Source organism: Haliotis asinina, chromosome 1, assembly GCF_037392515.1.
Source record: "Haliotis asinina isolate JCU_RB_2024 chromosome 1, JCU_Hal_asi_v2, whole genome shotgun sequence".
Taxonomy (NCBI): Eukaryota; Metazoa; Mollusca; class Gastropoda; order Lepetellida; family Haliotidae; genus Haliotis; species Haliotis asinina.
This window is the reverse complement of record NC_090280.1, coordinates 89,038,964-89,051,626: the sequence shown is the minus strand read 5'-3', so window position 1 is coordinate 89,051,626 and position 12,663 is coordinate 89,038,964. Positions and strand designations below refer to the sequence as shown.

Below are 12,663 nucleotides of genomic sequence, written 5' to 3'. Positions count from 1 at the left end.
TGTATATAAGTATAAGTACATAAATTGAGAGAAACTGCCACAAAATTGCCTACAGTGTGAGGACTCTCAGCTTTCTGCAAGTAAAGCAGGGTCTAGTAAAATTGCGACAGCGATTAGCATTGTGACATGACCATTTTGACATGATACGTCAAGCAGTATTAAACTAGTGTAATGTTGCCATAAAAATATTACACTGCAGTATCTTCAAGGGCTGAGTAATAATTTAAAATATGATGCTTCCTTTCTGATCCTATGTGTCAGTCCATCTCAGAACCATAAGATGAAATGGTGAAATTACTGTGTGGGTACTCGTCTCCCTGCACTACAATGTTGGTGTTGTAGATCTACCCCGACCAGGAGCTGCAGTCAGAGATCATGAACACACACATCCGATGTCGCCACCACAAGGAAGGCTGTCGCTGGGTGGACAAGTTGCAGAACCTGCAGGTATGTATCACCTACAGATAGAACCGTGTACCACATACAAGTAGAACCATGTACCAACTACAGATAGAACCATGTACCAACTACAGATAGAACCATGTACGAACTACAGATCGAACCATGCACCACCTACAGATAGAAGCATGGTTCACCTACAGATAGAACCATGTACCACCTACAGATAGAACCGTGTACCACGTACAAATAGAACCATGTACCAACTACAGACCGAACCATGTACGAACTACAGATCGAACCATGCACCACCTACAGATAGAAGCATGGTTCACCTACAGATAGAACCATGTACCACCTACAGATAGAACCGTGTACCACGTACAAATAGAACCATGTACCAACTACAGATAGAACCATGTACGAACTACAGATCGAACCATGCACCACCTACAGATAGAAGCATGGTTCACCTACAGATAGAACCATGTACCACCTACAGATAGAACCGTGTACCACGTACAAATAGAACCATGTACCAACTACAGATAGAACCATGTACGAACTACAGATCGAACCATGCACCACCTACAGATAGAAGCATGGTTCACCTACAGATAGAACCATGTACCACCTACAGATAGAACCGTGTACCACGTACAAATAGAACCATGTACCAACTACAGATAGAACCATGTACGAACTACAGATCAAACCATGCACCACCTACAGATAGAAGCATGGTTCACCTACTGATAGAACCATGTACGAACTACAGATAGAACCATGTACCACCTACAGATAGTACCATGTACCAACTATAGATAGAACCATGTACCACCTACAGATAGAACCATGTAACAACTATAGATAGTACCATGTACCAACTACAGGTAGAACCATGTACCAACTACAGATAGAACCATGTACCAACTACAGATAGAACCGTGTACCACCTACATATAGTACCATGTACCACCTACAGATAGATCCATGTACAAACTACAGATAGAACCATGTACCAACTACAGATAGAACCATGTACCACCTACAGATAGACCCATGTACCAACTACAGATAGTACCATGTACCACCTACATATGGTACCCTGTACCAACTACAGATAGAACCATGTACCAACTACAGATAGAACCATGTACCAACTACAGATAGAACCATGTACCAACTACAGATAGAACCATGTACCACCTACAGATAGACCCATGTACCAACTATAGATCGAACCATGTACCACCTACAGATAGAACCATGTACCAACTACAGAAAGTATCATGTACCACCTACATTTAGTACCATGTACCACCTACAGATAGAACCATGTACCAACTACAGAAAGAACCATGTACCAACTACAGATAGAACCATGTACCACCTACATATAGAACCATGTACCAACTACAGATAGTACCATGTACCAACTACAGATAGAACCATGTACCAACTACAGATAGAACCATGTACCACCTACATATAGTACCATGTACCAACTACAGATAGTACCATGTACCAACTACAGATAGAACCATGTACCACCTACAGATAGAACCATGTACCAACTATGGATCGAACCATGTACCACCTACAGATAGAACCATGTACCACCTACATATAGTACCATGTACCACCTACAGATAGAACCATGTACCACCTACATATAGTACCATGTACCACCTACAGATTCCATGAATCCCTGTTAATCCAGACAGTCCTGTTGTGTTTTTTATCTCAAGTAAACAAATTAAATAAATGAAGAGTTTGTATAAAAATTCCCACAAATATCCACAAAGAGGGTTTCCAGTTATTAAGGGTCAGGACTTCATAGGTGTCACTGTAATCCTATATGGAATGAAGATACCCATAGACTAATCCCCCCACAGGTTTGATGCTAACATCATAGAGTCACTGAGCTAACTTAATCCCTGCAAATGTCATGTTCTTTGTGGATGACTGTTGACATTGTCTGTGTTAATGTTTAAACTAAACACTTCATCACCTTAAAGACTGAAGCTGGCAGTTACTCAGTGGTTGCCATTAGCAACATGAAGATTCCATCAGGGAACTGTCTGATGTAGGGGTTAGTTTTTTTTGTAAGCCTTTGTCAAAGCTGCTTAACTCACATAGGCCTTGCGTTCATCTCTGTCTTTAAAACAATGATGCTGTCTTTTCAGGAGTATTAATGTCATGATTAATCAAGATTCATGGAGAGGTACTTGTGTATTGCACAACATGAAACCTTTCTAAGGGTGTTAGACAATAATGGCTATTCTCAATAAGCCCATAGACATTTCTAATAATCACTGAAATTACATGATTTTTTATTTGCTTGTAAAATCATTGTCCCAAATTTTGCTTTTGAAGAATAAGAAAAGAAAATTAATTTACTTTCAAATCTTGTTGATCTGTAACCTAACATACCTGAAGATTCAGGGTTAGATTTAGATATTTTCATTAATCAGGTAACAGGAATGTATTGTCAAGTTTGGTGATATGCAAGTGATCATATCCCAGTTGTGTAGATTAATGGTCATGATGTCAGTCACAGGGTTGTCTGGTACAGGCTCAGTTATTTACAGATAGCTGTCATATAGCTGAAATATTGCTAAGTATGGCATTAGAAATTGAAGCTTACTGCAGCATTATTCTGAAAACATCTTAATGTATGAATAATAGTTTAGGACATTGATGTATTGCAGAATATCTGTGGCAATACTCACTCATTCACTGTTTCAGGCTCATCTGCACAACTGCCGCTATGACGCTGTCCCATGCCCAAACAGGTGCCCTGCTAAGTTGTCCCGTATATGCCTTGACGACCACTTAGAGTTCACCTGCCCCAAGAGGCGTGTCACCTGTGACTTCTGTAGTCAGGACTTCGCAGGGGAATACTTCGAGATGGTGAGTGGAAAACAAATTGTTCCATTTTTTTCCTTTGATCTAACATCTTGTGTAATGGAAAGTTGCAAATAAGCATGGGAAGCTACAAATTTCATCCCAATGAAAATGCTTCTCAATGCTATTAAATGAAAGTGTGTGTTTGTTTAGGAGTTGGCTCCACAGTAGGAATATGCCTACATCTGTTTTTCAACATCTTCACCAACCCATACTTGTTGTAAGGGGCATCTAACAGGATCGGGTGGTCAGGAACGTTGACTTGATGCACACGTCATCGTATCCCAATTGTGAAGATCACGATTATTCACAGACCGTCTCCATATAGCTGGAATATTGTTGAGTTCAGCATTAAACTAAACTACCATAACATTTGATGAAATGGTTTACTTTGTCATCGCATCATAATTGTGTAGATCGATGCTCATGTTGTTTATCACCTGCTTGTCTTGTTCTGGAAAAATGCTTAAGCTTTGTGTGGCATTGAAAAACAGTCACGCTAACCCATATTTGTTTTTGACGAACATAGTCATTTTATAATGTCATAATAATTCATTAGCTGTGACCGATATGATGTGTGAGGGATTGTGAATATTCATTATTTGGCCACTTATGTAATATGCCAGAAGGCTGGTGGTACTCATCTTCAAATCATGAAGGGTTTTGACAGTGTGTATTACCGTGTGTTTTAATTAGTGACAACAATGTTTCTTCCTAGACCCACTCAGGGAACTGCCCGAAGGAAGTGACGTATTGTGAAAACAAGTGTGGTGCTAAGTTGGAGAGGCGTTTCCTCAACAACCACATGAAGAATGAGTGCCACAAACGTACCGTCAGCTGCAAGTTCTGTCAGCGGGAATTTGTCCAGGAGACGTTGCAGGTGTGTTGAACTTTTAACCATAGCTGACCAACACTTACCTTTGCTTGATCAGTCAGATGAGACACATTTCTTAATGAATAGCCAAAGCACATTCACCTGTACCTTGATTAGCCAAGAACATAAGCTCAATTCTTCGTATGTAAAAATATTAACTAAGGCTGCTTTTGTATGTAGTTTTAATCAAATCATGCCGAACATTCACAAGAACAGAAAGTTTATTATTACAACATGGAATAGATTTCTTAACTACAGCTATGCTCTGTTTAGAATGTTAAACATATCATTGTTTGCAATAAATAATTTTTCACGTTTTATATTTAGCTAATGTATATGTTAATTCCTTATGAGTAACTGAATGAAGTAATGAGTGAGTGAGTGAGTAAGCTGGGTTTATCAGCTCTTTAAAGTATTGTCAAGTTATATCCAGGCACGTTAGCTTAATATGTGTTAACACTTTAGTGAATCCTACAAGCACTGGTACAGTGCTGACAAATATAGAAATATAATCTGGGTATTCCAGGATTCACACCTATATTCATAGATTCCTGGCAGGACCAAGGGAAGCAATTGCTCATCTATGAAATTATTGAGAGATGAAGATAAAATCTATCAATGGAGCTTTTCATCTTCATTTAGAGATATTACGAAATAAATCTGCAAGTTTGCAAATTTTGGGAAAAAATACACCAAACAATGAACCACGTAAGCTATTATATTGAAAATGAAAGTGCTGGTCTCCATCTGGTGCGGGTTGATGTGAGTTATCTGCCCTTGTCCACAGACCCATCAGTACCAGTGTCCACGGTACCCAGTCCCCTGTCCAAACCGATGTGATCCAACGAAAATACCTCGGGAGGAGATGGACGTCCATGTCCAGGAGATATGTCCCTCTGCCACAGTACCATGTCCATTCAAAGATGCAGGGTGCAGATTCAAGGTATGGCTACATTCTTACATTCGGTGTAGGGAACTGCTGGTGCTGCTCTGCTTGTCCTACTTATAAGATCTGGGTCCACTTACAAAAAGCAATGTTTGTGATATGACGATCATAAGTCTCTGACATATGCCATTAAATGAAGTAGGGGATAGTCAATTTTGTGAGCATACCACTAGCCAGTGGCAATGCTTACGAGAAAAAGAAATAGATATCCGTACAGATGAAACAAGGAACAGAATAAATTGTCACATTTTCCTTAATTTCTCTTCATCATCTGTTTCCTCCTTGGCATCATTTTTTGCATTGTATCAATCTTGTGAATCCACTATCCCCTGCTTTTTTGGAATTATATATTAGTGGTTATATGATTATCGTAGCACTAAGAACACTTTGTGCAAGTGGCCTTACTCTCTTGTATATAATCAGTAGCTCTTTATTCCTGTTTTCTCTTAATTTTAGAATTAAAAAAGTCGATTGAATTCAAAATAGTCTCCTTAAGAATTTATTTAAATGTTAATTTATGATTCACTCAACTGTTAAATTAAAGGCTTATCTAAACTAATGATATTTTTCTGTATAAGTTAAATTTAAGTAGTGGCTTTCAACTATTATTTCAATAATTTACTATCATTAAAAATGAAGTTGTAACTTTTATCTGAAATGATGCTGTTTCATACATAACTAATAACCAATATATATCCAGTATTCTGCTATCCTTTCACTGTTTCTGCTTTTTGCTGCATGTTTGTCGTGAACCCTATCTAACGAGCAAGCCTCATTTTCAGTGTGTTTCCTTACAGTGCCCTCGGTTCAGCATGGACCGCCATCTTGAAGACTCCATGAAGATTCATCTCCAGTTCATGTGTGACCTTGTCAAGAGACAACAAGGTCAAATCTCCCAACTGTGCAATGCTCTCCACACCGTAACGCAGGTCACAGACGGAACGTTCATGTGGAAGATCACTAACTACAAAGCCAAATACATTGAAGCCATTTACAAGAACGGGAAGGAGATTGTCAGCCAGCCCTTCTATACATCCCGGTATGGCTACAAGGCAGCGCTGTCCGTGTTCCTGAATGGTAACGGCGCCGGTGAAGGAAAATATATGTCTGTGTATATCAAACTCCTTCCAGGAGAGTATGACAATATCCTCGACTGGCCATTCCTGTTACCGGTCTCATTCACAATTTTCGACCAGTGTAGTGATGCGGATATGAGAATGAACATTACAGAGAGCTTCGTGCCAGATCCCACATGGAAGCACTTCCAGAAACCCAGCAAGGACATTGAATCTCTTGGATTTGGCTACCCAAAGTTTGTGTCACATGAGATTTTGAAATCCAGGGATTATATCAAAGACGACTCGATCATTGTGAAAGTCAGTGTGGACAACAAGAGGTTCATCTTGCCATGAGCAAGACACTGTAGTCAAACTGTGCCATCATTTACATATTTATTAAATGTGACTTTGATTATAACACTCAGTGCTGGGACATGTCTCGTTTGTTCATTGAAAACTGTGTATAACTTGGATAGTCAGAAACAGTATATATTCACTAAGGGACAAAAATGTATGCATAGGAAAGCAATGACATGGGAAGTTGTGTCTCACATTTATATTACAAACAGATGTTTGATGGGCATTTAGAAGTTGAATGGTAACATAAATCCATACCATATATTGTTATGATATTACAAGTACAGAAAAAGAGTGGAATTGGTGAAAACAGAATTCTTGTCAGACAAAGTGATGTCAGTGCTAAATTTACTGAATTTAGAATATAGACTTTCTATAGCAGTAATATGGTTGTGTCATAGTGGGCTTTTGGCATAACTCAAATTTTTGTTTTATATCAATTCCTGCCTCTATTTTCCTCTTTCACTGCTTTTTCCTACAGTTTGAATCTGACATCTAAATTTATCTATCTTAGAAATGCATTTTGAGGCAGGATATATAATCCAATTTTAGTGTTCAAGCTTAGTAATGAAAAGATCCTCCATATTCTTCGATACCAGACTACAGTGAACTATGTATTCATCCAAGTTCTCGTTTTTATAGCAAACTATAATATTTGTCATAATTAGTAACTTTTTTTTAATTCAATATTTTGCCCAGTTTACATTTGGCTGACATTTCAGGCTGACAGGCCAGTGATACTATTACATTGTAGATCTCTCCTGACATTGTGCTGTCGTTAATCATCATTACTTGTGATAGCATTGTTTGAGGAGACATCAGAAATGTCATCTTGTTTCGATTTTTATTCTGCTATTTCATTTCGGCATATCTGTGAACCGACCCCAAACATTTATCGACTGTGTATTCCCGGAGACCCTACATTATTGCAAATAGCAAAATACCTAGCAGATCCTATGACCCTTGAGCATTCAGGCCTGTTTACCCAGTAATGAGTAACTTGCTATGTTCTGGCCAAAATTTGTTGTGTAAAGTTGAGAACAATTACTTAAACATATGAACCTAGTAAAACTCACCATATCCTCCAGTGTAGGATGGGAGAAGTGTATGTGATACAGATCATACTGAGACTATGTGTGTTTCTAGTCATCTCATTGGACACAGTGCTGCTCAGTGTGTGTGTTGGGGGGTAGATTAGCTTATTTTGTTTTCAGGTACCCAATGACGATATCGTTTAATATAACCGCACCCATCCTTGTTTCATGCCATATTTTCAAGACTTTAGCTGGGGTTGCCTCACTTGCTAACTGGTTTGCTCATGATGTCAGCCATCAGTCCAGGAGTGATGTGGTGCAAGGGTAACATAGCTATTATACTGCTCACTACAGGGATACAGGGAAATTTTTCACATTCTCTTTGTTTTTTCTTTTTCTCATCCCTCTTTGTCTGTGTTTCTGTAAATCTTCTGTTGTTAGTGATTCTTTCTCTGCCTCTGCAACGTCTCCATGCTTCATGGATAATCAGGATGTAGGAGGGTGCTTGTTTCTGTCTCAGAACGGAGTGATTGGTGATATATATTATTATACCACACCTTTACATCATCTCAAAGACATGCTGCTTTCCTGTCAACTTACTCACTGACAGCAGGAATAGTGTTTTCCTGATAACATTTATCACAGAGAGTTGGTATTAAAGATTCCCTAGCAACATTTTTTCACAACTGGCAGGAAATACAGCTTTCCTAGCAACTTAATTGCAGTTTGCAGGTAATACTGTTTTCCTAGCAACTTCATTACAGCTTGCAAGGGAATACTGTTTTCCTAGCAAAGTTTATCACAGCTACCAGTTAAAACTGCTTTCTGACCAACATAGTCACTTCTAGTGGGGAATATATGATAAACAAGTAGTTCTGTAGACAAGCAGATACCAGAAGGAATGGTTGGATCTGTGTCCATAGCTGCCTATGTTGAAACTGGTTTGATACAATCTCATTATGTGCAATATTGCCTGTGCTTAACATACAAAAAAATGGAAACATTATCACAAGGTTCATTGATCTCAACCTTACTGCCATTAACCTCAATGAACTGACTGTTAGCATCAAAGTTCGAGCTGGCTCTTCACCACTGATGACACATGAACATATGTCAGGTTTAGGAAAGAACAAACGATGAAAAACATCACATATTCAACGCTAAATTGCTTACTACGGTATCATTGCCAAGGAAAGACGTTCATATGTTTTCAGCCTTTTTGGTCATTTGTGATGGAGGTTGATATCAAATATTCAAATGTCTATGTCATAACTATTTCATCTACATAATTTTCACAATTTGTATTGCACAACAGATTTGTTTTCATTGATTCTTTTATTTGTTTTACGTGCATTTATTTATGTGTATGTTTACAGGGAATTTGCTTTTTTTATGTGTTACAACATGCAAATATTTCTGTACTGATGTCGTATATGTTTGATATCTAGGGACACACTGGATTGTTTGATCAGTGTTGGTCATAACAGAAATATACTGAGGGAAATAAATAAGGGAACACCACTTCATCACAGATATTTATTCTCAGATTCTCATCCACAGGGAGATATAAACCTTGTGAAGGAACCCGGGAAAGAATAAAGGAACACTTGTACATTCATGTGTTCACTTATTTGTTTCCATGAGTATATTTCCTCTTTAAACATGGTAACATCTGTTCAACTTTACAAATAACATGATCAGTCTTTGAATTCTGGTTTGAGTCGAGTGATCATGACTATTTTGAAATGGAGACACCTTAAAATGTCACAAATTTTATTTCATGTGTATTTCAGTTGTTCAGTTAAACAGGCAAGGTGTTGAAGTTGTGTACATTCAGAAACAATTAGGCTGTACTGCCTCACACCTCTCCTCACATGATTACATGTTCCGAAATACTTAAGGACAAAATGAGTTACTTTGGGTTTAAAGATGCTTTGAACAGTATTTTAGTTGTATCACAGAATGTCATCTCGATGTATGATGAAAACTGGAAGTAATTCCAGCCCCATATATATTGTGGCGATAAACCTAGAAACAGGATGAGGCAAACCAGGATTTGAAACTTAAATCTCAGGATCCTGGGGTGTCCAAGGGATGCGACTCTGATTGATGATGTTTTAAACCTCTGAACAACCCATCAAAAGTTTGTTTATGATATTATGAAATAAACAGTAAGTATGCCTCCTGATTTACATTTTAAAAAAAATATGAAGCAAATCTAATATTTTTTGTAGTGAAAGTGATAAAGTAGGATGTGACAGGTATGTTCATATGACTCCCAATGATTCACCATTCATCACCAACAACATTGTCTAGTCCACAGGTCCCAAAAGTTACGTAGACCAGTGCTTGTGCTGATGATCACTGGATTGTCTGATCCATAGTGGAGTGTTCACAGACCTCTGCCATATAGCTGAAATAATGCTGAGTGCAGCTTTAAACAACAAAAGAAATGAATCCACAGCTTCCGAGACAGCATCAACTCCAAAGCTATAAGGAGGAGAATAACATCAGTTATTCAGCATGATCAAGGGAATATCTGGTTTATAAATCCTGCGTTACATTATATATACCTCAAGCCGTAGGGTTCCTGCTAAGAAATCCTCGTACAACTGGCTTTCTTGGTGTAAGCAGTTCCTCCAGGTGACATACACAGTATTTTGTCCATCTAAAATGAACAGGTTGATCTCAAAAGTCTGATACGGAGATGAGATAATTTTTCGTATCATAATGAAGAACATGAAACAAAATGATATTCCACTCCTTGTTTCAGTAGAAGAATGAGGACTGTTTTATTGATATACAACTTCTTTATGCTGTACAGGCTTCGTTTCGACATAGATTCTAATGTCAATGTCAAGTTGGCGGTCACTATGACTTTAGAATCTGAAGTTGTATATCCCTAATAATAGTCCTCATTCTTCATCTAACTGGAATGCCAGTCAAAGAAACTTATTTCACTTTCAAAAAAGAATTATAGTAACTACCATTCTGTTATTTGTTGTTTCCATATGTGGCGTATGTTCAGTGTTGAGAGTAGGTTGGTCTGTGTTTGTCAGGCCACAACATCAATATGATAATTATCATCACTGAGTCCGCAGTGGAAACATGATTACAATATTCAGCTACAAAATTACAGTGCAGCTTCAAGGATTGTCTGACATCTGTGAACCTTCAAAATTTTTATTTTGACAATACATCTCATTAACAGAGTTAGACACATATATCTGCAAAGACGGAATTTGTCTGTTTTAATTAATTTCAGGAGGAATGTTAATTGTTGTGATTGTCCTCACTATTGAAAAAGTATCAGAGAAGCAAGATATAAAATACTGCATATCATACTTACAAAATGCAGTTTACTGTATTTAGAAGGTAATGTTGATATTCATAAAACTATAGAATGTGGAGATTGGAGTGTATTTATTGGTTATGCGAATACAAGTTTTAGCTGATAACATGCATAATGTACAAGCCAATGCAGCATGTATTTGGACTTTTTATCTTCACATGCTGTGATGTTATGTCTGTTTGAGGCCATTGTTGATTAAAACGATTGAAAAGTGTTGACAAAAAGATATTATTGTACAGATTGTTAAGTGTGTTGCCATGGTAACTGTACTGCCAGAAGTCATGTGTATATTAATTGTGTAAATAAAATACACAATATCATTTACATTTGTTTGAGTTTATTTTAGAGTGTTCCTCAGACAAAACCTGTTATTTTTATTTCATTAAATGGTTTAACAAGGTTTTCCTTCACTGGACGAGGTCCCTGATGATATGACACACTGCAGGGATGAGTATGCTGATGGAGACATACAGATATTGAATCAAATGATGGAGATTTTTCTATGGACTCAGCTCACATGCACAAAGTGATCTTTGGACTACAATAACTCCCAATTTCCAACACAGGGTTAAGATAGTTGTAGGTCAAAGATCCCTTTGTGCAAGTGGGTCAACATTAAAACTTTTTTAAAAAAAAAAATCATATAATAATGGAGAATGTTTCATTAAATGAGAGCCTTTCAATGAAATGCCGAAAATGTGCTATAAGAGAGAACATATCAAATAACTTTTAGAATTTTGAAAAAGAACCCATATAGTTCAAAGCTGAAGCGTTCCAAGATATCAGGACTTATAAAACACCTTCTATGAAATAGGAGACATTGAAACCGAATCATATAGATGAAACCTTGAAGAATGGACCATGAATGAGAACATTTTAACTGAATCTTGAAGAATATTCTATCATATGTACCTAAGCAACAGCATACGATAGAAAGAATCGGCCTTGCAAGACTTCAAATATTATGACCCCTTCATCCAGTTAGTAGGCTTTACAAGAATGGATTGCTGTAGGCCGCTTCTAACACGGGTGTTCACCGGTTCACCTTTTTTGGCATTGATATGACCGAGGTATCACTTTTCATTAATTTATATTAAAGTCTACACAGTGTCAACCAGTTTGTCGACAGATTAAAAATACATGCAACAGTTGTTAAATCCTGGAAGCTTTGGGCTCGGCACAGAGTCCAGCTAGAGTTACCTCCCATTATCTTAAACCTCACTTTCCATTACATAATTCATTATTCCATTACCGCCTGATTTTTACATGTGTTATTCATGCAGGAAGTACAGAGCATGGAACAATATACATATTACATGTCGGGACTCAACATAAAAACATACTAATTAAACCGAACCCTGGACTTTACCGTGCAAGTGTTATATGATGTATGGTACAAGACTGGGTTTATTTTTCTCTTTTCCAATTAAAACAATTCCATTTGTTTCTTGTTTCTATCAAAGTTATACATCAGACTGCATAGTAGTGGACTGGGGGTGGTGGGTGGGGGTGGGGTGGGAGTGGATGGTTCTGTAAATATAACAGACAGTTTGTTTTAATCCTACAACACATGTAGGAGGTATCTGATCTTTGTCCATTAGAAGATAATTTCTACACAATATCTCAAAAATCATCTTAAGAAATTCTTACTGTCACAGAGATATTCCATAATTCCATAGGGCATTGATCTCTTCCATTGGTTTTGTTTTTCATTTGAAAATAACCTGTAGAGC

At 37.6% G+C, this 12,663-nt stretch overlaps 1 protein-coding gene across 7 annotated transcripts in view; it reads left to right on the top strand.

Annotated features, from left to right (window-relative positions):
• LOC137254680 (TNF receptor-associated factor 4-like) overlaps positions 1 to 11,251 on the top strand; it is a 101,565-nt gene extending 90,314 nt beyond the window's left edge. For 5 of the 7 annotated variants that reach the window (XM_067792545.1, XM_067792541.1, XM_067792547.1 and 2 more), the window contains exons 3-7: positions 343 to 447; positions 3,151 to 3,315; positions 4,028 to 4,189; positions 4,971 to 5,126; positions 5,927 to 11,251. In XM_067792545.1, coding sequence (XP_067648646.1) covers positions 376 to 447; positions 3,151 to 3,315; positions 4,028 to 4,189; positions 4,971 to 5,126; positions 5,927 to 6,541 — 1,170 coding nt within the window. In that variant the 5' untranslated portion in view covers positions 343 to 375 and the 3' untranslated portion in view covers positions 6,542 to 11,251. Of the gene's footprint in view, positions 1 to 342; positions 448 to 3,150; positions 3,316 to 4,027; positions 4,190 to 4,970; positions 5,127 to 5,911 lie in introns of all 7 variants that reach the window. The other 2 variants (XM_067792544.1, XM_067792531.1) reach the window with 1 other exon arrangement.
• Positions 11,252 to 12,663: the final 1,412 nt, after the last annotated feature.